General features: G+C 43.0%; 1 protein-coding gene and 1 long non-coding RNA gene across 27 annotated transcripts in view; both read left to right on the top strand.

Moving 5' to 3' along the window:
• The window catches only part of FARS2 (phenylalanyl-tRNA synthetase 2, mitochondrial), a 347,910-nt gene that overhangs the window by 85,331 nt on the left and 235,499 nt on the right, over nt 1-27,080 (top strand). For all 26 annotated transcript variants that reach the window (XR_014790247.1, XR_014790242.1, XR_014790249.1 and 23 more), the window contains 2 exons: nt 10,667-10,826; nt 14,917-15,048. Coding sequence is in view for 19 of the 26 variants with exons in the window: in XM_084850408.1 (XP_084706534.1) it covers nt 10,667-10,826; nt 14,917-15,048 (292 nt within the window). In the remaining 7 variants the exon portion in view is untranslated. The remainder of the gene's footprint in view (nt 1-10,666; nt 10,827-14,916; nt 15,049-27,080) is intronic.
• Nucleotides 16,634-27,080, top strand: part of LOC146347300 (uncharacterized) — a 56,062-nt gene continuing 45,615 nt past the window's right edge. The window contains exon 1 of the long non-coding RNA XR_014790250.1: nt 16,634-26,589. This is a non-coding gene — a long non-coding RNA (uncharacterized LOC146347300). The remainder of the gene's footprint in view (nt 26,590-27,080) is intronic.

Here is a 27,080-nt window from a genome sequence, read left to right as displayed (position 1 = left end):
TGTCTTGAGCACCACAACCGATATGACATCATCTACTAAATATGGGTAATGCACATGCAAAGTGTCCCATTAATCTTTACTAAGGGTTCAGTAAGGTTTAATTTGGATGCAGCAGAGGGCTGAAAAGAGCACCAGATGAACCAAACCATTACGCCATTATATCTTGTTTATTTCTTTATTTTAAACATGTATATACCACTTTTTAGGTCTATAACTTCCCAAAGCCGTTTACAAAATGTTGAAAAAATGGTGCGGTATTAATAAAGATGTATACAATATTACAGAAGAGAATCACAGCAGATGATCATTTAAAACCCATCAGTCAAAACTAAGTATCCCCAAATTATGGGACTACCTCTTTCCACGTAGGCCACTCTGGTCTTCATGTTCTGAGGGGGAGGCCTTGCGTACCATACCACAGTCTACTGATGTTCAGCTTGTCGTTTTGCAGATGAGGGCCTTCTCCATTGTAACACCCACCATACGGAATGATCTATCCTCTGTGATCAAGTGGACTGCTAGTGAAGACTTTTTCTGCCGACAGCTGAAAGCATTTCTGTGTGCCTGGGTGTTTTCCTGACCACGAGCATTTCCAGCTACCCTCGGTTATTTTAATGCAATATTCTATTGTTTTATTAGTTTTATTGACTGTATGTTATGATTTTTCTTTGTGAACCATTATGGGATATATTTTTTAAAAATGAAAAATGGTATAAAAATTCCATAAACGAATAGGTAAATAAATGCCTTGATGAACAAAAAGTCCTCACTTGGTGCCAAAGAGATAACAGGGATGCCACCAGGCAAGGGATGGCTTTAAAAAGGGGTTAGCAAATTCCTGGTGGAGAAGCCTATCAATGGGTACTAGGCTTGAGGGCTATGTGCTACCTCCAGTACCTGAGGTGGTATGCCTATGTACACCAGTTGCTGGGGAACATGGGTGGGAGGGTGCTGTTGCACTCACATCCTGCTTGTGGGTTTCCCGTGGGCAGCTGGTTGGCTACCGTGTGAACAGAATGCTGGACTAGATGGACCCTTGGTCTGATTCAGCACGGCTCTTCTGATGTTCTCAGGTTCCCTGGGGAGCGAGTTCCAGAGGTGAGGCACCACAACAGAAAAGGTCACAGAGGCAGTACAGGGGCCCACAGAAGGGCTTCTTAATACCCAGGCAGATCTCTGTGAAAAGAGGCAGCCTTTGAGGTATCCAGATCCTAAGCCAGTTAGGGCTTTGAAAATTAAAACCAGCTCCTTGAATAGGGCTTGGAACTAGACTGGGAGCCAGAGAAGTTGTTGCAAGACTGGCTAGATGTGTTCCGTATGCCCGGTCCCAGTTAGGCACCAAAGTACAGGCAATAAATATGCTTTTTAAAAAATAACACATGTAAAGCATACACACACACGATACACACATCATTGTGCAGACACATTCTCTCATGCATCCTGTCATGGCTTTCCCTCTAACCCACACACACAGACAGTTGATCCCGGCACTTCTTTGCAGCTGGAATTCCCTCTGTACTTGCAAAGCTACCGCTCTGTATTGATTCTCCTCTCCACCCCTTCCCTTTTCCTTCCTCTCCCAACCTCACTGGTTAAGTAGCCAATTTTAACTCTGACTGTATTTCAAAGTGCAGGGTTGATGTAGTGCTGCCACACAGGTGTCAAGGAGGTGGCTGCAGTGATGCAGGTGGCCATTAAGGGCCCAGACAATGTCAATGGAAGATGTTTTCCTGCCTGAGGTGGAGCACAAAATGGTGCCCTCCCCCTCACACATAAGTCAAGAAACAGTACCCAAAGTCAGTTGAATTACTTCAGCACACGAGGCAGAAAATCCCACAAGCACCTCTCCTCCCCCCTCACAATAAAAACACAATAATAATGGATTAAATAACCAACAATTCGCTGCTCTCTCATGACAGTCCAAATCAGCTGCTAGTGGCTGGCAACTCACTCTGCCTAATGGTAAAGCTGGCCCACAGAGGGCAAAAGTCAAAGCCATAATTGGCTTGAAGCAGCCCCTAGCTCTATAATGACCATCGATTCATTATATTAATTTGACCTTCGTCTTATTGCATTGGGATTTTTTTGTCCTCTTTCTAGTTAACGTACCAGGGCATCTTGCGTTTGTAAATACGTTTGCAAACTGCTATTGTTGACCTTGAGTGAGCATTCCAGATAGGGACTGAATCACTGCGTTCTTCACTTCATTTTTTAAAAAAAGTTGGATACTACTATTGTCTGTATTCAATTGTTCATGGATTTTTCCAGAATATATCTTGGCTAGAACTCACCATGCTGGAGCTCACCACTACTCTTGGGGATTTGGGGATGATGGGACAGTTTTTCTTTATTATTTGTTTTGGAGGGGAGTAGTCAGCGGAGTTAATAGGACCTGAGCCAGGAGTTCTTGCCTAAGAGCAGCTTCTCTGAGGCATCTGCCAGAGCATTTGAGTAAAGTGCTGCATGCTAGATTTTATTTTAGTGGATTATTTCATTGTTATATAGAAGAAGATAATACATGACCTGTGACATGTATTTCCATATTGAAATAGAATTGTGGAGTTATTGCAGGTGGTGTATTCTACATACAGGAAGGATATGCTAAATCCTGTACCATTTGTCCCTCCCCCGGCTGCCAATATGTTTCCTCCCCCAGCACTTCTGGTTCAGCACTCAAGTATTATAATATGGGGCTCTATTCTTTTCTCTGATCTTGTGTAACTTCTCCTTTACTTTTATTTTTGCAAATGAGATTTCTATGAAAGAGAGAGGAAGAGCTAAAAAAAGTTAAAATACGTTAAGGAAAAAGAGTGGAAGATGTTACTCCTGTATGCTTTGTCCTTTCTTTTTTTTTCTCCCCCACCCTCTTTTCTTTCTTTTCTTTTCTTTTTTCTTTTTTAGCGAATCTGTCATAAATAGGGTGGCCAATAATTTTGTGTTCAAGTACTTTAGTGTGAGTGTCTCTGATCATGTGCCGAGTGCCTTCTAAGTTATTATTTTTTAAAGTCTAAAGACATTAATTTTGATCTGCAGTGGTATTTCCTGATGGGAAATTAATTTTATGTGAAAGAAACTGATATAGGGACAGAGTGCTCCTGAGAATGTACTAAATGCCTCATCTGAAGGGGTTCATTGTTTCTTTTTTAAAGAAATAATCTCATATTCTAGAAAATTAAGAATCCTACTGAACATGCACATTTCACCCACCCCAACACTTTATGTATTTCTGTTTTGGCAGCTGAAATTTTGGCTAGGAGAGTAAATCGGTGCTTTGTTGGAAGTTATTTCTATGAAAGAAAAGAGGAGCTTACAAAAAAAAGCACACACAAAGGAGAACTTCAGGCTGCAATTTATAGTGGACATACTGAACTTCACTGTTTCCTTCTCCTTCAAGAGGGGCTGTAGAAGCACCAGCAGACAGAGCAGAAGGAGCATGTGACAGAGTAGGGGCGGTTGTAGTAGACGATTAACTTTTAAATCAGTAGCCTTTTCAATGTAGTTGAACTGGCAAGTGTGGAAATGAAAGAGTAAGTGGCTGTAGAATTTGGGGGCTTTTCATGTTTCTCCTATTTATATTTACATGAACTTTCAAACACCAGTGTTTTTTGCCAGAGCACAAACCATATCTTTAAAACTTAATTTGAAAAGCATGACTTATGTATTTTTTTAAAATTGTAATTCCTCTTTAATTTAACTTGCATTATTCTCTCCACCAGAGGGAGCTAATGCAAATCCAAAGAGTGTATATCTCAGCAATGAGATTCAGTTAGCAACAATTAAAACATCCATATTGCGGACAGCTTGAAGCATTTGTTTCAGATGATGCCAACCTTTTGGGAAGCTTATCTGAGGGGATGTGGGAGAATCCTTCTGATAATTCAGCTTTCTCTTGCTGACTGTATTCAGCATCTGATTATTCAAAGGAAAATACAGTTCCTTATAGCTTTCCCCAGCCAGCTGCCTTCCAGATGTTTTGAGCTTCAACTCCCATCAGCCCTAGCCAGCATGGCCAATGGTCAGGAATGCTGTGAGTTGTAGTCCAAAACATTTAGATGGCACCAGTTTGGGGAAGGCAGGTTGAATATCTCAAAGTGCATACTGGTGTTTACATAATAAAGGCATTTAAGATGAACGGGGTGCCATGTGTATTTGTGCAGCCACACGTTGTTGTTTCTATTACTGTAACATGTGAGGAGGTGTAGCTTTATCTAGATCCAAAAACTACCAATGTAAACAGTAGCAGGGGTTCAAAGATGGGGGAGAGTATGTGGAGGGGGGAAGGAAGGATTAGATGGATCCCCTTTAATGTAAAGGGGAGATACTGAAGATGCAGGTGAAGGGGGTAACAGGCTCTTGGAATCTGGCACTTCCTTCCCCATTCCCAGATACATTTTCTTTATCGCTCTGCTTCTAGGATGTTGTCAGATGTTAGAATAGCCAAATGTTTTCCCTGATGTCTCATAAGAGACAGGATTGACACCTTTTCTTTTTCTGGGCAGAGCTAGTATTGTGTGTCTTGTCACTTTACGAGAAGCAAAATTTAAATGGGTGAAGTCTTTCTTAGTGCCCAGGCCCAGTTTGGCTGTTGTGGCTAAGCCATAGTTTGGCCATTGTGAACAGGCTTGAGGCTTGTGAGCACCTTCTTCCCTTTTTTCCTACTTTCTCATTGCCACACTCAATTCTTGGTATATGATAACCAAATCCACAAAACTAAAGGTGCTACAAACTATAGTTTTCATCCAAGTCAGAACAAGAAACCACAGTTTGAACTGGTTTCCAGGTCGGATTAGGAGACAAATGATAGTTTGCAGCAATCATAGTTCGCCTCATTTGGATGTAATGACAAAGTATGGGGCATGACTCTGGGTTTTGCCCATGATTGCCACAGGTGCAGTGATCATCACCTGCTGAAATGTCTCCCATTCGGAGCAGTTACTGTTGCAGTTACTGCGAATGGGAGCCATGAAACGGGGGTGGACCCTAGATCTCTCTTATAAGGACTTGCTGGAGACTCGGGGAAGTGTGGAATGGGAGTCAGGAACCCACAAATGACAGTTTGACACATAAAACCCAGAGGATCACCTTGCTAAGTGGGCAGTCTTGCCCCCTTTTCCTGACCTGTCACTGGCCATGGTGTGCAAGTTATGTGCAGTCTCATCTTGCCAATTTCCTTTCATGTTTCATACTGCACTTCACTGGCATTGACAGCTAAAACATACAAGGGCATTGACAAGGCAAGGCTATACATAGTGGACAGCTGTAAGTGCACACTTGCTCACTGCCGAAAGACCGACAAAAAAAACCAATAAAAAAATTTACAGCCCCGTTTGCACTGGTTTTTTTTTAAGCTGAGGTATGAAAAGGGGTCACAATTGGAGCGGGGAGGTGGACAGGACACGACAGGATGCTGGGATGGTGGGTGAAGGACCGGAGGGGAAGGAGGGGGAGAATGACCCACAGTAAGCCCGATCGTCTGTCTGGTGCACTGTGGGTTGTTCTGCAAACAATCCACATTGTGTAGTTTATTCACAGGGTGGGTTATCTTGTTATGCGAACATGGACATTGAGACAGGTGTTGTGGTCTCTCATGTGGACAGATGGTATGTCCTGGTGAGAACCAGTATTTGGTGCTGAAGTCCCTGTATCTTGTCTCTTATATTTAAACGATTCTTATTAGCACTGTGTATGTGATTCCTTTCCCCAGAATAGAATTTATTTATCAATTAGGTATTCCCAGCTATGATTTGATATATTTACTTCATATCTTGTCAGCTTTTTTGAGCATATTACCTTATGTTTCCCAAACAGGAGCCCACCTGCTTCTCTTTTGTAGGTCCTGTTTACTTCTTACAATAATTTATGTTATTTTGACTCGTTTGTGTCATAAACAGAACACACAGACAATAATCCAGTAAGCAGTTATTCTTTTACCTACCTTTCTTATCTGAACCACCCGTTAGTCCTTTCCTGAGTTCAGCTGGGAAAATTTCATCTCTCCCATAGCAGGCTCCTAGGTCAGTGAAAAGTCCCAGCATGTCAGCAAAAATGCTTCCATTAGATTCAAATTTAATTTTGATATTTTTTAATATATCTTTTGTTTCTCTATGAAAATTATAGCTTAGGAGAGTTATTGCTTATGAGAAGAATGTGGAAGACCAAATAACTCTTTAGTTTGGATAAATTTTGGCAAGGTAGCTTATTATACAGATTCTTACAGGAGTCTTGCAAGATGCAAAGGCTTCTGGGGCAGACCTTTGTCACAAGGTCTGAGGGGCTCTTGTCAGTGGGCCCCTGTTTGGCTGTGGGCCCTTGGCAGGTGCCTGACTATACCTACTCTTGACGCCGGCCCTGACCTCATGATACATTAGAAAATAGCTTGGGGTAGTCAAATGCTCCCACAAACACATTTGTGTATACATTTTATGAGTTCTGCCTGATTAAGGATTTTCTCAGGTTTGTTTGTTTGTTTCTTGCTGCCCTCCTGGTCTTGAGCAGAGGCGGTCCTCCATCTCTTCCAGTTTCAACATCCTTTGGGCAGCATTTCACCCTCCAGCACCTCACTCTTGGATTTGTTTCTGAAGGGCAGCCAGAGCTCTTACACTGATGGTCAGAAGAGAGCACAAACAGCAGACAGAAAAACATAAACCAAGCTCATGTTATTTTCCTAGGAGTAGCATCTCTTTAATCTCCATGTGGCATAAATTTCAATATGGCATGAAAACTCAGGATACATTTCTTTGAAGAGATGTAGAGATGACACCTAACCAGGTAACAAATGGTTCTGCGGGTCAATGAAATAAAGTGTACCAAAGTATGAAATTAATAACCATCAGTATATTAACTCTGGGTTAATAGCTTTTAAAAATGGGATATACCTTTACTTTTCTGAAAACCGACATTGCTACCCAAGTGTGTTTTCTGGAGTCATATAATATAAACAGACTCAGTGTTCTGCATTTGGTAGCTTGTGGACTGAAGGATTCAGTGATTACACTGAAAGGTGATGTGGCTTGCTGTCTAAAATAATTTGTGTTGTTTTCTTCCCATACTAAAAGTCCTGACTATAAGCAGCATAGGGTACTCCATTATTAACACATTGGCTTGAGTATCTGCTCACTGACTGACAGTGTAAGGGCCAGGGTGTGATCTTACAAGTTTTTTTATTGTGTCAAAGAGTGATTGTGATGGCAGGAAGTGTTCTTATTGATGCACAGGTTCCACATTAGTGTCATTGCTAATCCATCAGTTTAGAGACTGCAGTGCATTTGCAAAAAATGTTTGGGTCCAGGCTAAGTGGATTTAGAGTATGGATTCTTTCTTATGTAAAGGAAGATTGGCATAATTGCATTTTAGTCATTTTTTTAAAAAATGGCAAATACATTTTTCTAAGGTTGGGGTGGGTAACCTGGAGCCTACATGTGACCCTCAGAGGCCACACGTGCAGCCTGCCGCAGGTGCCCTGCCCCCAATTTCCCCTGCCATGCATAGTTGCTGCCAGCAGGGCAAATGGGGATGGCCATCCTCACATGCCCTGTTTTCCAGTAGTGATCCTGATGAAGATAATTGGGGAGTAGGGGTGGAGAGGCTTTCACCCCATCCTGATCAAAGTAGCTGTTTCCCTGCTGCTAATTGAGACAGTGAATAACTCTAAAAGGAGCTCTCCAAACTAGGGGAAATGGGCATTAAAATGGCAAATGCAGTTCAATGTAAGCAAATGTAAAGTGATGCACACTGGGGCAAAAAACCCTAACTTTATTTATACACTGAGCTGTAGGTGACAGACCAGGAAAGGGGTTTTGGAGGTGTGGGTAGCTCGGTGGAAACATCAACCCAATGTGCAAGCTGCTATGGAAAAAGGGAGATTCCATGTTGGGGATCTCTAGGAGAAGAATAAAAAATGAAACTGCCTATATCATAATGCCTTTATTCTAATCTATGGTGCAACCACACTTGGAATACTTTGCACAGTTTTGGTCTCTGCACCTCAAAAATAGTACCGTAGAGCTGGAAAAGGTGCAGGAAAGGGTAACCAAAATGATCAAGGGGCTGGAGCAACTCTATATGAGGAAAGGTTACAGAGCCTTTTAGCTTAGAAAAAAGTTTGGTAAGGGGGAACTTGATAGAGGTGTATGAAATTATGCATGACATGGAGAAAGTGGACAAGGAGAAGGTTCCCCCCCCCCCATAATACTAGAATTTGGGGTCATCCAATGAAGGTAAATGGTGGGAGATTTAGGTTAGCTAAAAGAAGTGCTTCTTCATGCAGTGCATAATTAAACTGGAATTCACAACCACAAGATATAGTGATGACATCAACTTGAGTGGCTTTAAAGGGGGGTTAGAAGACAAATCATGGGAGATAAGACTATGATTGGCTACTAGTCCTGAGGGTTATATGCTACCTGTAGAATCAGAGGCAGTTTGCCTCTGTATGCTAGTTGCTGGGAAACATGAGTAGGAGGCTGCTATTGCGCTCATGTTGTTCTTTTGGGTTTCCCACAGCAGGCAGCTGGTTGGCCACTGTGGGAAAAAAAATGCTGGACTAGATAGGCCTTTAGTCTGATCCAGCATGGCTGCTCTTAGGTTCTTAAGGTGGTGTACTGACCTTTGTTAGAGGTTTTAAGCAGAGGCTCGATGACTATCAAGAATATTGTAAGGGTTAAGGAAAACACAAGGATGGGGTCTTGGTGACCCCATATAAAACTAAGGAAGAGACATGTCCAGATTTGTTGCAGAAGGATGAAAGGGAACTGGGGTTGAATCTCCCCAATTTGGAGATTTGACTTAGCAGGGAGAGAAGCTAATTGGATTCGGCTTTGAAATCCCAGGATCAGGAAACAGTAATTAAAAGCTGTAGGTAACTATGTGTCATCCTGGTCCCTTTTTCAATGGAATCAGTTGGGGTAATGTAGGCACACACATAATAGCCAGGTAAGCTTATCCAGAGTAACTACTGCCATATTACCAACACTCTGAAACCCTGACCCAGCTGCTTTTCTCTTTCTCTGTAGGGCATTTGTCCCAAAGGTTCCTTTCTTGTATTAACGACTTCCCAGCCCTTCCAAAACCTCCAGAGGCCTCCTTTAAAAGAGCCTTTGGTTCTGACTTCATCCCTTCCAGCAGTTCTTGGCAACCACTTTTCTCTTTCAGCCATGATGGATTTCCTTGCAAGCCATTCACTGTTCTTTAAGGGTGAGGCTGGAAGAAGAAACTGCTTGCTGAGTAATATGCTATGTCCGCAGGAACACTTAGTAACTGCATTAAAGAAAACACAGGTAGCTACTCTGGATAAATTGTTGCATTTGGATGTGGAATACCCAGGTTAAAACTGCTGCTCAGCCACATGACTCACTGATTGGCCTTGGACACATCTGTCTGTCTGTCTCTCACACACACACACACCGCCCCCAACCTATGTCACGGGGTGCTTGCAAGGATAAATGTCATTTGTTTAGCAATTCTGCACACTGAAAATTTTGTAATGAACAGTCATTTATTATTTAAAAAATATAGTAATGTTTTCAGGATTTTCTCTGCATCTGTTGAGGACTAGGCATGCCTAGTCTTAAAGCTGAGTTACTGATGATCCTTGTATATATCCAAGAACGAAAGAAAGAAAGAAAGAAAGAAAGAAAGAAAGAAAGAAAGATTAAGATTAGCCAGTTCCAGTTCCATGTGTTGGGCAAGATCCCTCCAGTGGCCCAATCTCCTCCTCATCAGCATTGTAGCCAGCTCCTCCTCCTCACTTAGGCCATTGTCTGCTTACTCCTCTGAACTGGATGAAGAAGACAGATGAACACACAGGTAGGAATGATGGGGAGGAAGAGGAGGAACAGATCTAGAGGGCTGCGACGGTGAAGTCTCCTGCTGCTAGATTTAGTTTTTGGTAGAAGTTCTACATAAGATGTGTTCATATTATAAAGCAGAGGTACAGAACCTTAGGCTCAGGGGCTAAATGTAGCTCATTTCTGGTCCCAGTCCCCTTTGGGCTCCCCAAATAGCCACACCCCTTTCCCCTGGCTCCACCCCTTTCCCCGACCAGCAATCATTTGGTGGTTTCTCTGCTTTTGTGCGTTCTAACCCATTCTAAAAGGTTGATATGCCTCCCCTAAGGCCTAGTTACTGGCAGTAAGAGCTTTAAGCTGAAATACGCTGGTATTTTGGACCTCTCCTTTTGCCTTCGGCCCCACCCCCCTCGGAATGTGGCCCCCAAGAGCTTCTCTGAAACGGAGTTGGTCTCTTGGGCTAAAAGAGGTTCAGTACTCCTGCTCTAGTGGCTGGAAAACCCAACGTCACACTATTCACCATCTCTTTGAAGAACCTCCAAGACTGGTCACATGGTAGATTGGTCACATGGTAGCTGTGAGCTGGAAATCTCCAGTTAAAAACTCACTTTAATGAACTTGCTTTGGCGGCCTGAGGCAAGCCATGGTTTCTTAGCTTACCAAGACTGGGAAAACGCTGACCTGCTTTCTAAAAAAGAAAGTTTGTGAAATGTCACTGAAATTCAATTAAAGTATTTAAAGCCTCAGAAACAAAAAAAAAATACTGACCTACTTCACAGGTCTGTTTGTAGGGAAATTGAGAGCATGTATGTGAAGTGCTCTGAATATTCGAACAGTACCATGTAAATGCTAAGTGTTGTTTCATTTTATTTTTTGAACAGCTATTCAACAATGTCAGCGGCGGAGAAAGTTTTTGCTTGTTTGAACAAGGTCACCGTACACCACACAAGCAAGAGATGCACACCATGGAAGCAGCGAAACTTGCAGAATACAGTTTGAAACTGGCACTGACTAAACTTGTGGCTCATCTCTTTGGTGATGGTAGGTGCCTTACAAGCCAACTCTGTGGTCTTGCTCATTCAGTTGCAATGTACTTGCAAATCCCATGCCTTCCACCAGCCAACAGCAGTAGAAATGAGCTAATGCAGCATCAGTGACAGCAACTGCCACAGCATCTGTAAGAACGCCACGGCCAGCCACCAATCACAGTGTTGTTCACCAATGTTGCCCCTGTGTTATCCATGCATGGAAGACACCAGTCAGCACATAACAACATCAGATGCATCATGATGACGTCACAGCACCCAGGCTAGACAGCAGCAATATGCAGGCTTTTTCTCACCTTGCCCCAGCACTGGTGCATGGGGATCTAGGAGTAATTATTATTATTATTATTTATTATTATTGCATTTATATCCCGCCTTTATTCCTCTTGCAAGGAACCCAAGGCGGCTTACATTATCTTCCTCCTCTCCATTTTATCCTCACAACAACAACCCTGTGAGGTAGGTTGGGCTGAGAGTGTGTGATTCTATCTCTGCCTACTGGCCATGAATTGGGATAGGATTGCATTGTCTGTATATTGGTACGATGTTAGGTATTATTTTATATATAATAAACGTTATGCCGTAAGTGAAAAGAAGGCAGTACATTTTCACACTGTGTATACATAACTTCTGGAATCTTCTGCCACAAGATATGGCGATTGTCAATAGCTTAGGTGGAGGTTTAAAATGCTTAGAGAGGTTAATGTAGGATAGGTCTTATTTTATGTTATACTATTTATCCCATTTTTCTATACACACACACACACACACTCAGAGCTCCTAACAAACGTACTAAAATAATACTAAAATGATAAAACAGAAATTACAAAAAAATAGCAGCAAAATAAAAGCTGCAACCCAAAATACAAGGCAACAGTATCAAAGGTTGTTATCCATAATAGCTAAATGAAACGTCCATGTTTAGAAGCAATACGTCTCTGACTGTCAGAAGCTGGAGATTAGCAAGAGAAGTTAGCCAACACCATGAAGCTCTTCTTCTAAACTTCTAAAGCAGCCCTCCCCATTCTGATGCCCTCCAGATGTATTGGACAACAACTCCCATCGCCATGCTGGCTGGGGATGATGGGAGTTATCTAACACATAAGAGCTGTGGCTGTTGGGTGGTATAAAAATGTAATAAATATCTGGAGGATACTAAATTGGGGAAGGCAGTTCTAGAAGGAATAGAACGCTGGACTAGATGAATTTTGTTCTGAGACCCAGCAAAGTGGTTGTTATAGTCACTTCCCAGCAAGACCTCTTGCCTTCATTTCTAACACAATTATCTATCCAGGAAATGATGGCTAGCATTAAAATTCATGCAAGATGTTGTTGGCAGGTTCTGAAGCTGTTAAATGGATGTATTTTTAGAGGAAAATCTAGCAAAGAACATTGTAATTAAAACTCCTACAGAAACAATAATATGTTTAGCAAACCTTTTTCTTCTTTTTACTGTCGAGAATTTCCTGTTTGGAGTTTATGAATAGCTTTCACTTCTTTTTACAGTCAACTCGAGTCACTAACTATCACAACCTTCGTATGTGATCCTGGACCAGGCTTCTCCAACTGATGGCTAATATTCTACCTCCAGTATCAGAGGGAGTATGCCTATCAGGGCTGGCCCAAGACATTTTGCTGTCTGAGGCACAGCAGCAAATGGTGCTCTCATTGACCCAAGTCAAAGTGCATCATACCCAAAGCCAGCCAAGTGAGTTTGGCACATGAGACAGAAAATCCTACAAACACATCTCCCCATCTCTTCAGTAAAAATACAATAACAACAAATTAAATAGCTAGCCATTTGCTGCCCTTTCATTATGCCCCAAATCTGCTGCTTGAGGTGGCTGCTTCACTCTGCCTAATAGTAGGGCCGGCCCTGATGCCTATGTACACCAGTTGCTGATGAATTGGGCAGGAGGTTGCTTTTGTGCTCATGTCCTGCTTGTAGGCTTCCCATGAGCAGTAGTTGGTTGGCCATTGTGTGAACAGAATACAGGGCTAGACGGAGTCTTGATCTGATCTAGCATGGTTCTTCTTATGTTCTTAGGTTAACCTGATGTCCTCCAGATGTCTTGGACTGCACCTCCCATCATTCCCAGCCAGCATGATGGGAGTTGCAGTCCAACACATCTGGAGGGCACCAGGTTGAGGAAGGCTGTCCTTGATAAACCATGTTCGGCTTCTGACTATGCATTGATGACAACGTTAGATTTTAGATAGAGCAGGTTGATGATCACTTGTCAAACTCAAGCTAGGAACAGCTGGGTTGGATGACAAGCCTAAATGCAGCAGGAGGTTTGAGGATTTTTGGACATTTTTTAGCTCCTCCCTTCCCAGTAGTGACCACCTCCCACAATAGCTCTCCACACAGCAATTAGGCTTTAAAAAGCCTCAATTGGTACCAGTTGAGATGTTTTAAAAGCCTAATTACCGCGTGTGGGGTGTGTGTGTGCAGTGCACTGGGAGGGTTAGCCTTCCCAGTAGCAGCACCTTCCCCCCACCCCCAAATGTGCCTCCTGCATAGGAATTAGGCTTTTTAAGAGTCCATTGGCACCAATGGAGGCTTTAAAACAGTGTAATTACTCTGTGTGTGTGAGCACGCGCACATTTGGGGAAATGTTCCCCATCCCTGGCCTTCGGCCACCTAGTGAATGGAGTGTTGGCTACAGGATATACCTTTGGTTTCCGGGTCCCGTATATTGTGATTCTTTTCATTATAAAATAATTGACCTTCTGTTACGTAGCTGAACGCTGTATACTTTAACATGTTCACAAAATCTGTCTCAGCTTTTTGTTCCATACAAATTGGATGTGCGAAACAGTGGTTAGAGTGCTGGATTAGGACTGGGAAAATTACCAACTCAGGCATGAAGCTCATTGGGTAACCTTAGGCCAATCACTATCTCTTGGCCTAACATACCTCACAGGGTTGTTGTAACAATAAAATCAGGTTGTGGGGGAGACCCTGTATGCTACCTTGAGCTCCTTGGAGGTAAGCTGGGCTATAACTGTAATAAGCTAACTAAATCAAATGAATAAATAATCATTAACTGGGATAATGTACAGCACTAGGCAGGAGCAATTCAGGCAAAAATCCTCCTGATAACTCTTTATGGTTATGTTGATCCATTAATTATTGCCATGTAGCTTTTCTGTTCTTCGTCTAAATACTGCATCTGGCAAATATGTTCCTTCTACTGAGATAACCGGCTTTGTGCAGCTGTGAACACCCACTACCTTCTCCTTTCTCCTTTGGCTGGTTGCCTGTTGCTTGTTGCTACCTTCTTGTCATCCAGCCCACCTGTTCCTTGCCCTGGCTTTTCCAGAGCTGTTCATCTGAATAAAGATTGGGCTTTGAAAGTAAAGGTGACATAGGGCGAGGGCCTTATAAGTTTTTCTGTTTATCTTATCTAACCTCTCTGTTGTGTGTGCGGAACTTTCCCCCATGCCATTTGGTTAATAGAGCTTGTTGTGTATATATTAGAAACACATCAGTACTTTATATATAGTTTTTATTCATTATACAACTCTATAAAATATTCATACAGAGGCACAAATCAGGGGAGAATAGCTTTGTATTTAAAGTGGGTTACAACAATAGTGCAAAAAGCTATCGAGATTTATTTGTTAAAAGAGGTCGTTAAGGTAAAAAAAAAGAACTGTAAAATAATAATAAAAAGATTTAGTTATATCCCTGGGGAGCTGTTAGTCATTCGCAGTTACCAAGCATAACAAAATTACCTGCTTTGCCCATGATCTTGGCTCATTTTCCTGCCATGCCAGGTGGTTGCTGGAGTTCGACAAGTGATTGATTTGGTTTTAAAGGGTGCCTGAATTGCACAAAGTATTTTTCATATTAGAAAAGACATGATTGTCCCCTCCCCCACCTGCACAAGAGCCAAGATTTATTGCCTCTCACACAAATGTACTGTAATTTAGTTTGTTTGCTATTTATTTTCCATGGATTAGAGTAATTGATGTCATTAACTGAAGGGCAAGCTTTACTAAGGTTGGAAGGAATAAGCCTTTTAATCACTTCCCCCTTTTTTATTTATATCTTTGTTTTGTTTAAAACAATGGCACAGGACTTGAGATTAGATGGGTGGACTGCTACTTCCCATTTACTCACCCTTCCTTCGAGATGGAGATCAACTTCCAAGGAGAATGGATGGAGGTCTTGGGTTGTGGGGTTATGGAGCAGCAGTTGGTTAACTCAGGTATGAAAACCTCTTTTGCTTCATTGACATCTGTATTAGCAAAGACTTCCAGTGCAATCATTCACAGTCCAGCACGTTGCCTCTGCTTGCAGTGCATACTCGCATATGCCCACAGATCCGCATTAGTAGCAGTGACTGTTAACAGCTTAGAGACAGCAGACGTTGCATGCTGCGCAGTGAGGTTGCTACATTAACTGGTAAACCAGAAGTTAACGCCTCAAGCCCAGTTATGTGCTGTGTAGTGGGAAGGAACACATTCTTGTGGGGAGGTTGAATAATGTAGAGATTATATTGTCTCCACAAAAGTGTGAATATCCTTGTGTATCATACAGGGTTTCTCAAATTTGGGAAGGCTGTCAAATGGCTGCAGACAGTATGAGAGCTCGATTTAAGCTAGGACTCTTTATCGAAGATCAGCCTTGGAACTGGTTTTTAATCTAAGAGGCTCAGCACTTATTCACATAGAGCCTGTAGAATTACTTGACACAGTGTGATGTTTGTTTGTTTTTATATTAAACAGGTTAAATAAAATCATTAGGGCTGTTGTGCTCATTTGAATAGGGGTGCTCTCTGGTGCCGCTTTTGCCTGCTCCAAAGCTTTCTAGCCTTACTCTTTCCCCCTCCCTCTCAGCCTGACTATTTCTCTCCCAGCCCCACCTCTTTAGCTCACTTTTTACTAGCCATGCCCCCACAGCAACCATTATGTGACTAGCCACATAATCCATCGGAGCCATTTTGTGGTGGTCCCCACAGCAGTTTCTTAAATTCCCAAATGTGCCAAAAAGGTTGGGGACCCCTGCAGTACACGGTAGTGTCCTATATTTATATATATATATATATGGACATAATGCACCCTTCGGCTTAAGACCAGGGGTAGGCAAGACTTCCAGATGCCGTTGGATACAACTCCCATAATCCTCAACCATTGGCCATGCTGGCTGGGGCTGGTGGGACCTGTGGGTCACAGGTTGCCCACCCCAGGTTTAAGACCTCAGTATTGACTTTCTAGGCTGCTTTGTAAACCTGAATGGACCAGAAGACCAAGGGTATTAAAATGGGGTTTCAGAAACTGGTTTCAGCATGAGTATTCCACAGTGGGGCAAAGTGACAAAACGACTCAAGATTGCTCTCCAGTTGTCTCCGCATGCCCCAAACTCCCCATGACATATATGCTCCTTCGTATATTCTATAATGTGTAATTGCAAGAAAGTATTCAATTCACTAAACCATTCAGGTATGACCTAAATCATATCCCTTATGAATATACAGTGGAGGTGAGGAATAGATTTCAGGGATTAGACCTGATAGACAGAGTGCCTGAGGAACTATGGACGGAGGTCCGTAACATTGTTCAGGAGGCAGCAACGAAATCCATCCCAAAGAAAAAGAAATGCAAGAATGCCAAGTGGCTGTCTGATGAGGCTTTACAAGTAGCTGAGGAAAGAAGGGAAGCAAAAAGCAAGGGAGAAAGGGGAAGATATATCCAACTGAATGCAGAGTTCCAGAGAATAGCAAGGAGAGACAAGAAGGCCTTCTTAAATGAACAATGCAAAGAAATCGAGGAAAACAACAGAATGGGAAAGACTAGAGATCTCTTCAAGAAAATTGGAGATCTCAAGGGAATGTTTTGTGCAAAGACGGGCATGATAAAGGACAAAGAAGGCAGGGACCTCACAGAAGCAGATGAGATTAAGAAGAGGTGGAAAGAATACACAGAAGAACTATACAGGAAAGATCTTAATGTCCTTGATAGCCATGATAGTAATGTCCTTGATAGCCATGATAGTGCGGTCAATGAACTTCGAGAGTGAAGTCAAGTGGGCCTTAGGAAGCATTAGTAACAACAAAGCTAGCGGAGATGACAGTATTCCAGCTGAGCTATTTAAAATCCTAAAAGATGATGCTGTTAAAGTGCTGCATTCAATATGCCAACAAATTTGGAACACTCAGCAATGGCCGCAAGACTGGAAAAGGTCAGTTTACATTCCAATTCCAAAGAAGGGCAACACCAAAGAGTGTTCAAACTACCGCACAATTGCGCTCATTTCACATGCCAGCAAGGTGATGCTCAAAATCCTACAAGCTAGGCTTCAGCAGTATGCAAACCGAGAACTACTGGAAGTACAAGCTGGGTTTCGAAGAGGCAGAGGAACTAGAGATCAAATCGCCAACATTCGCTGCATCATGGAGAAAGCAAGAGAATTCCAGAAAAACGTCTATTTCTGCTTCATTGATTACGCGAAAGCCTTTGATTGTGTGGATCACAACAAACTGTGGCAAATTCTTAAAGTGATGGGAGTACCAGACCACCTTACCTGTCTCCTGAGAAACCTGTACGAGGGTCAAGAAGCAACAGTAAGAACCAGACATGGAACAACCGATTGGTTCAAAATTGGGAAAGGAGTACGACAAGGCTGCATATTGTCGCCCTGCTTATTTAACTTACATGCAGAGTACATCATGAGAAATTCCGGGTTGGATTAATCAGAGATCGGAATTAAGATTGCTGGGAGAATTATCAACAACCTCCGATATGCAGACGATACCACCCTAATGGCAGAAAGTGAAGAGGATCTCAAGAGCCTTTTGTTGAGGGTGAAAGAGGAGAGTGCAAAAGCTGGTTTGAAACTCAACATTACAAAAACGAAGATCATGGCATCTGGCCCTATCACTTCCTGGCATATAGAAGGGGAAAAATTGGAAGCAGTGACAGATTTTACTTTCTTGGGCTCCAAGATCACCGCAGATGGTGACTGTAGCCATGAAATTAAAAGACGCTTGCTCCTTGGGAGGAAAGCTATGGCAAACCTAGACAGCATAGTAAGAAGCAGAGACATCACCTTGCCAACAAAGATCCGTCTAATCAAAGCTATGGTTTTCCCAGTAGTAACGTATGGCTGTGAGAGCTGGACTATAAGGAAGGCTGAGCGCCGAAGAATTGATGCTTTCGAACTGTGGTGCTGGAGAAGACTCTTACGAGTCCCCTGGACTGCAAGGAGGTCAAATCAGTCAATCCTAAAGGAAATCAACCCTGAGTGCTCATTGGAAGGACAGCTACTGAAGCTGAAGCTCAAATATTTTGGCCACCTAATGCGAAGAGAAAACTCTCTGGAAAAGACCTTGATGCTGGGAAAGACTGAAGGCAAAAGGAGAAGGGGATGGCAGAGGATGAGATGGCTAGATAGCATCACCGATGCAATGAATATGAACCTGAGCACACTCCGGGAGAGTGCGCAGGACAGGAAGGCCTGGCGTGCTATGGTCCATGGGGTCACGAAGAGTCGGACACGACTGAACGACTGAACAACAACAACAAGAACAATTCAATTCAAAGTATTTGTTAGATTCTAAGAAATAGTGAAGTTAATTGCTCTTCAATTGTCACTGCCTGGTCAGCTGCCAGTTAGCAACCATTTTATTGTGTTGGTAAAAAAATGATGTTGACAGCATAGTAAGAAGCAGAGACATCACCTTGCCGACAAAGGTCCGTCTAATCAAAGCTATGGTTTTCCCAGTAGTAATGTATGGCTGTGAGAGCTGGACTATAAGGAAGGCTGAGCGCCGAAGAATTGATGCTTTCGAACTGTGGTGCTGGAGAAGACTCTTACGAGTCCCCTGGACTGCAAGGAGGTCAAATCAGTCCATCCTAAAGGAAATCAACCCTGAGTGCTCATTGGAAGGACAGATAATGAAGCTGAAGCTCCAATATTTTGGGCACCTAATGCGAAGAGAAAACTCCCTGGAAAAGACCCTGATGCTGGGAAAGACTGAAGGCAAAAGGAGAAGGGGACGGCAGAGGATGAGATGGCTAGATAGCATCACGGATGCAATGAATATGAACTTGAGCACGCTCCGGGAGAGAGCGCAGGACAGGAAGGCCTGGCGTGCTATGGTCCATGGGGTCACGAAGAGTCGGACATGACTGAACGACTGAACAACAACAAAAAAAATGATGAGGCAAGTTGGGGAAAAGCAGTTTTTATATTATCACACATGCACAATACAGCATGACAGGCAGAAGTTAAGTGGAGATGTGAGGGATGTCAAACTTATTACCTATGAAAAAATAATTCTTTTAAAGAATAAAGTTAGGAAATATTTGCCTTGGAGTATGTCTGTTTAAGCAATGGTTGGCTTGTTCTCTATACATATGTAATAACAGAAATATGATGGGAACTTTGCAGGTAGATCAAAAGGCAAGATCCCTGTCCCTAGTGAGTTTAAAAACATCATAGCTTAGTCACATGTACTTTATGATGAATGTGGTTTGCTCCTTGGAGGGAAACCTGAGGGCATTTCAGGTTCCAGTGAAGTTTCCAAACTCTTTGAGGTTTTTGGTTTTGAACATTTAGTTGTGAGTGAAGAATTTTGTTGTACTATTAAATGCCTTATAGAATCTATGCTGGGCTTTTATCCTTTGTATTCCTGAAGATAATGCTGTCCTGAAGAGTATTTTACTGAGCACCCTTTGTTTGATTTATTGAGAACCCTTATTTTAAACCTTGATTTTACTTATATTTGAATAGAAGCATGTACCACACCAATGAATAGCCAGAGAAAGGGAAGAGCAAAAGCTTTTAGTAGTGTCACTCACACCCACCTCACTCCTGGATTTTCTTTCTTGTCGGATTCCTTGGCTAAAGATTCTGTAACCTTTGTGTCTGACTTTTCATATTGTCCTGAAGTATGACTAACCTCCCCTTCATGGATCACTGCCTTGTTGTGGCGAAGGGGCTTGCGTAACTCAGTGAAGCCATAAGCTATGCCGTGCAGGGCCACCCAAGACGGACAGGTCATGGCGGAGAGTTCTGACAAAATATGGTCCACTGGAGAAGGAAATGGCAACCCACTACAGTATTCTCACCAAGAAAACCCCATGGAACGTATCACAAGGCTAAAAGATATGATGCTGGAAGATGAGCCCCTCAGGTTGGAAGGTGTCCAATATACTACTGGGGAAGAGCAGAGGGAATTTCCAAGTAGGGCCAGAAAGAGTGAAGTGGCTGGGCCAAAGCCGAAAGGACACTGAGCTGTGGATGTGTCTGGTGGTGAAAAGAAAATCCGATGCTGTAAAGAACAATATTGTTTAGGAACCTGAAATGTAAGATCAATGAATCAAGGTAAGCTGGAGGTGGACAAACATGAGATGGCAAGATTGAACATCGGCATCTTGGGAATCAGCAAACTAAAATGGAAAGGCATGGGTGCATTTAATTCAGGTGACCATTGTATCTACTACTGTGGGCAAGAATCCCTTAGAAGAAATGGAGTAACTCATAGTCAACAAAAGGGTGGAAAAGCAGTACTGGGGTACAATCTCAAAAACGATAGAACGATCTCAGTACGAATCCAAGGCAAACCATTCAACATCACAGTAATTCAAGTCTATGTCCCTAACCACTGATGCTGAAGAAGCTGAGGTTGATCGGTTCTATGAAGACCTACAACACCTTCTAGAACTAACACCAAAAAAAAATGTCCTCTTCATCATAGGGGATTGGAATGCTAAAGTAGGAAGTCAAGAAATCACCGGGACAACAAGCAAGCATGGCCTTGGTGTACAAAATGGAGCAGGACAAAGGCTAATAGAGTTTTGCCAAGAGAACACGCTGATCATAGCAAACACTCTTTTCCAGCAGCCCAAGAGGCGACTCTACACATGGACGTCACCAGATGGTCAATATCGAAATCAGATTGATTATGTACTTCCAGCCAAAGATGGAGAAGCTGTATACAGTCAGTAAAAACAAGACATGAAGCTGACTGTGGCTCAGATCATGAGCTTCTTATTGCAAAATTTCGGCTTAAATTGGAGAACGTAGGGAAAACCACTAAACCATTCAGGTATGACCTAAATCATATCCCTTATGAATATACAGTGGAAGTGAGGAATATATTTCAGGGATTAGACCTGATAGACAGAGTGCCTGAGGAACTATGGACGGAGGTCCGTAACATTGTTCAGGAGGCAGCAACTCAATCCATCCCAAAGAAACAGAAATGCAAGAAAGCAAAGTGGCTGTCTGATGAGGCTTTACAAGTAGCTGAGGAAAGAAGGGAAGTGAAAAGCAAGGGAGAAAGGGGAAGATATACCCAACTGAATGCAGAGTTCCAGAGAATAGCAAGGAGAGACAAGAAGGCCTTCTTAAATGAACAATGCAAAGAAATCGAGGAAAACAACAGAATGGGAAGGACTAGAGATCTTTTCAAGAAAATTGGAGATTTCAAGGGCATGTTTTGTGCAAAGACGGGCATGATAAAGGACAAAGAAGGCAGGGACCTAACAGAAGCAGATGAGATTAAGAAGAGGTGGAAAGAATACACAGAAGAACTATACAGGAAAGATCTGAATGTCCCTGATAGCCATGATAGTGCGGTCAATGAACTTGAGCCGGACATCCTCGAGAGTGAAGTCAAGTGGGTCTTAGGAAGCATTATTAACAACAAAGCTAGCGGAGATGACAGTATTCCAGCTGAGCCATTTAAAATCCTAAAAGATGATGCTGTTAAAGTGCTGCATTCAATATGCCAACAAATTTGGAACACTCAGCAGTGGCCACAAGACTGGAAAAGGTCAGTTTACATTCCAATTCCAAAGAAGGGCAATGCCAAAGCGTGTTCAAACTACCGTACAATTGCGCTCATTTCACATGCCAGCAAGGTGATGCTCAAAATCCTACAAGCTAGGCTTCAGCAGTATGCGAACCGAGAACTACCGGAAGTACAAGCTGGGCTTCGAAGAGGCAGAGGAACTAGAGATCAAATCGCCAACATTCGCTGGATCATGGAGAAAGCAAGAGAATTCCAGAAAAGCATCTATTTCTGCTTCATTGACTATGCTAAAGCCTTTGATTGTGTGGATCACAACGAACTGTGGCAAATTCTTAAAGAGATGGGAGTACCAGACCACCTCACCTGCCTCCTGAGAAACCTGTACCAGGGTCAAGAAGCAACAGTAAGAACTGGACATGGAACAACCGATTGGTTCAAAATTGGGAAAGGAGTATGACAAGGCTGTATATTGTCACCCTGCTTATTTAACTTATATGCAGAGTACATCATGAGAAATGCTGGGTTGGATGAATCACAGGTCGGAATTAAGATTGCCAGGAGAATTATCAACAACCTCAGATACGCGGACGATACCACCGTAATGGTAGTAAGTGAAGAGGATCTAAAGAGCCTCTTGTTGAGGGTGAAAGTGGAGAGTGCAAAAGCTGGTCTGAAACTCAACATTAAAAGAACTAAAATCATGGCATCTGGCCCCATCACTTCCTGGCATATGGAAGGGGAAGAAATGGAAGCAGTGACAGATTTTATTTTCTTGGGCTCCAAGATCACCGCAGATGGTGACTATAGCCATGAAATTAAAAGACGCTTGCTCCTTGGGAGGAAAGCTATGGCAAACCTAGACAGCATAGTAAGAAGCAGAGACATCACCTTGCTGACAAAGATTCGTATAATCAAAGCTATGATTTTCCCAGTAGCAACGTATGGCTGTGAGAACTGGACTGTAAGGAAGGCTGAGCGCCGAAGAATTGATGCTTTCGAACTGCAGTGCTGGAGAAGACTCTTACGAGTCCCCTGGACTGCAAGGAGGTCAAATCAGTCAATCCTAAAGGAAATCAACCCTGAGTGCTCATTGGAAGGACAGCTACTGAAGCTGAAGCTCAAATATTTTGGCCACCTAATGCGAAGAGAAAACTCCCTGGAAAAGACCCTGATGCTGGGAAAGATTGATGGCAAAAGGAGAAGGGGACAGCAGAGGATGAGATGGCTAGATAGCATCACCGATGCAATGAATATGAACTTGAGCACACTCCGGGAGAGAGCGGAGGACAGGAAGGCCTGGCGTGCTATGGTGCATGGGGTCATGAAGAGTCGGACATGACTTAACGACTGAACAACAACAGTGACTAACCTCCTTACTAGCCAGGGTCTGACATTGAACTTCACAATGCATGACACAGACTGACAGTGAAACTGGGAATCTGGAAAGATTTGGCATGGAAATAAAGTAAGATCTATTCCGTGGCTTGCTTCACACATAGTAGTAGTAGTATGCTTCTGTGGTTCAAATAAAATATGCCTGATAATGAGAAAAATGTGACTAAATATCCTTAGATAACAGCTGAAGCCAGACTATGTTTACTTAGAAGTAAGTTCCACTGTGTTTAATGGGGCTTACTCCCAGGTAAGTGTGCATAGGGTTTCATAATGAGCCCTTTAAACCAGGGGCAGACAACATTTCTGGCAGGTGTGCCACAAGTCAAGCCCAAAGAGGTATGAGGGAGTGCCACTCAAGTGCTTGCCCCTGGTGGTGCCTTGGTACAGTTTTGCCTCTGGTCTTGGTGAGCCAGGCAGTGTTAGAGTATGGGAGGTGCAGGAAGGAGTGCAGGCCTGACTCTGTGCCATAACCAGGCCTGTCGGCCCTCCTGATCCTCTTTGGGCATACAACCAACAGCTATTGTTGCCTGCGCTGCAGGTTGGCCACCCTGTCTTAAGCTGACTTGAGATTATGTTTTCTGGTAAGAGAAGGGGAAGCTTTGTGTATTTAAACTTTGGCTGTCCCATTGCGTCTAAACATAGTGCTCATTATGAAGATCAGAGGTCCACAGGTTTTGGCTAGCCTTGGTAGCTAGCCAGGATACCGATTCTCCTGAGGGAGGGGAAGAGTCTTGCCTTTGATGTTCTGTTGAGCTTCAGAGGTGTTCTGAGCATCTCCAGAGTGCAGCGTCAAGTAAGAGGACTGTAGCTCATCTGTGGCATATTGTGCTTCTGTGATGCTTGGGACCCTGTCGGGACTTGACTTCCCAGAGACGAAGCCCGAATCACAGTAAAACCATTTATTGGCATAATTCCATTCAACAGGTTTATGCATTTACAGCTTGAGTAATGATCCACAGATAATGATTCCCAGAAAGAGTTAAAGCAGGTTCATTTCATGAACAGCAAAACCAAACCGCACGCAGTCCTGCACCAAGCTGGCAGAATAAATCCCAATAAGTTCAGAAAATCCAATACAACATAGGGAAGCTTTGCAGGTCATCCAAGCATTGTTTCTAGCAAAGACTACTGCTAAAGGCTGTAGCTTAAATACAGCAGAGTGTCCACTAAGAATCAGTATCGGACATTTGATCTTGGCAGGGAAACCTGCCTCTTAGGCGATTGCTACACCTCATGGGACACCTCTGCTTCACCCTCTTTAATTGATGACACTGTAAAGGAGATACCCTTAAACCACCCTCTCCTGGAAAGACCTCCTCCTGCCTCCCTGTTCCCATGGAAGGCTCCCCTGGTCAAGAAGCAGGGGCCTCTGTCAAGGTCAGGCCTCTTGGCTGTGGAGATAGACAGGCTGTATCAGTGTCCCACGTCTCTCTGCTTCTCAACTGGCAAGACAGTGAGAGGCCTGGTAGCGTTGTGTTCTCAGGCACCTGGTCTTCCACGGCTGGACCTGATTCTGCAGCATCTCCTTCTGGTTCAGAGTCAGAGTTTATAGCTGCCCCCAGACGGGGACAAGGTCTTGCTGACACTCTCAAAGTGCAGTGTGACATAACTGAGCCCCAGCCCTCCATCTAAGCTTGGAGCTGTGGATGGGGGTGGCTGGCCACCCTCCCTTCAGCTGAACTGCACTTTAGAAGGGCTCCAAGGTGCTCACCATGGTAAATGTATTGTGGACCCTTGATGCAGATCTTTGAATATCAGCCTAAGCATGAAAAGGATAGTACTTTTTCTTCGAATGCAACCATTTCAGAGGCCCTTATTCATAACACCAATATATTATGGCACCAGCTTTTATAAACAAACAAACAAACAAACCAAACCAAACCAAAACTACTCTGTCCTGTTCCTTTACTGAAAAGAGACATTGGAACTCTTGAGAGGACAAGCAGAGAGAGGTAGTTACATGCTCCCTAAAAGGTGAACTTATTTTGTGTGCTTAACTGTGTTTTTAATTTATTTGTTTTTATGTTAGGTTTTAATTAAGTTTTGTTTTTAATCTATGTCTTATCGTTAGCTGGCATGAGCACCCTTTTTGGGTGGAAAGCTGGGCTATAAATTAAATAAACTTGGTGATACAGAACTTTAGAAAATATTGGTATAGAAAAAACTAGTGGAGATGAGAGGGACAATGAGTCCAATGGACAACATAGGGGATTCTAGAGGGACATAACTCCCAGGCCACAAGCTGTTTCTGGCTGTATTGGAGCATGCACAAACCCTGAGGTGTGTGTCATATTTTTATTACCATTAGTAGTTATTGCAGGTCACATATACCCTATGGTGGGGGTGTGGAACCTCAGGCCAGGGGTCCTTATGAAGCCATCCTGGAGTCCCAATCTGACCCTCCAGGGCCACACCCCCTCCCTTGGCTCCACCCCCTTTCCCCAAAGGCCACACTCCCTTCCCTTGGCTCCACCCCCTTTCCCTCAAACAACTAATCGTTTGGTGGTTTCCCAGCTGTGCAGTTTTCCCCCCATTCTAAAAGGTTGAAATGCCTCTCTTAAGGGCTATTTACTGGCAGTAAGAGCTTGAAGCTAAAATATGCTGGTATTTTGGCCCCACCCCATTTGCCTTTGGCTCCTCCCACCACTGGAATGTGGCCCCTGAGAACTTCCCCGGAATTGAATTTGGCCCTTGGACTGAAAGAGGTTCCTCGCCACTGCCCTATGGTATTCCCCATGTTATCTAACAATAGTAATAAAATGGCCTTGAGGATGGCTTGAACTGTGCAGCCGTGTGTTAAGCAATTTTAAGTCTGACATGTTCAAACCCTCCGTCACGCACAATAAGTAACTAACCAGTAGCTAATGGAAAAGGCTTGCTAATGTTTCCTTGTAGGCATAGCTTTACTTATTTAATGTATGAATCCATTCCAAATCAAGTTTTAGAGATGTAATCTTTTGCAGCATGTATCAAGCAGCAGGGTGTGTCTTAGTGAAGAGAGCTTTTTATTCCAGTACCTGATATCTTTTCAGACAATGGCTTATGAATTGTACAGCAGTCCTACAGCAGGTGAAGCGGGTGTGCCAACCCAATAGCGATGTCTGTAGGGAGAAAATGCAATTACTCAATAACACTGCAGGAATTTTGAAGCAGAATGTTGCATTGCTGTGCTCAGGATTTAACATGTATGATCAGCCAGGCTTTTTAAAATTTGGAAGAGTCCATGCCACTGAGCTTGGCAGGCTGGTGATCTGAATGTTTATTAAACCATTCCGATGACAGCATACACAAGTTCAGCTTTTGGTCTATGACTGGGTTGAAAAGCCAGTGAAGAAATAGCTATGTGCATCAGCTGTGATAGTTAGAGTTTGACTCAGTCCTAAGCACAGTCCTAAAGGGGAGTGGCATACAGCACTTATTTCTTGGGAGCAATTTTGGACTCCAAAGTAAGGCTTTTCCTTCTTGCTCATTAGGACAAAACAAAATGGGTGGCAGCTACTACTGACAGCACAAATCTCTTTGAAGTGATAAATTCCAGTTATCACCACATGGGGACTCACTCAAAAGAACTATACACCATGTGGCACTATGAAGGTAAATAGTGTCATGGACTTTGGAATGTGTTGAAAACTAAACTGAGAATCAACCCTTAAATTTTTTTCATAGATTTTTCTAGCACATTTTTAAAGACTTGCTTGTTTCACTGACCGTGTGAAAATGCTATGTGTGAATCAGCCCTTAACTGTCTTTCTAAAATTGCAGTGGCAAAACCAGAAGGGAATAATATCACTTGGTAAAAACCTGTCATTTTTTTGGCCCTTCTTTAGTTTTTTGACTGAACAATGACTTCTTTTCCCCTATGATAGGAGGGCAAAGAAATTGGGGGAGAAGCTTGGGGCAAGAAACTAGTGGTAGTGCTGTTGTGGTTTTCATTTTGTTTGCTTAGTTATTTATTTAAATATAAATATAAAGCCTACCCTAGAGCTGAAGCAGGGTGTTTCAGAAGCTATGAAATACTTAGACAATAATAAGAAGTGCATGCCTCATTTTTTTCTGAAGAGCTTCCAGTGTGGTCAGTTGTGTCA

The sequence above is a fragment of the Heloderma suspectum genome, chromosome 4 (genome assembly GCF_057233095.1).
Source record: "Heloderma suspectum isolate Gila_16-S chromosome 4, 16-S_ref, whole genome shotgun sequence".
Taxonomy (NCBI): domain Eukaryota; kingdom Metazoa; phylum Chordata; class Lepidosauria; order Squamata; family Helodermatidae; genus Heloderma; species Heloderma suspectum.
The sequence above is the reverse complement of the archived record's forward strand: the minus strand, read 5'-3'. Positions and strand labels throughout refer to the sequence as shown.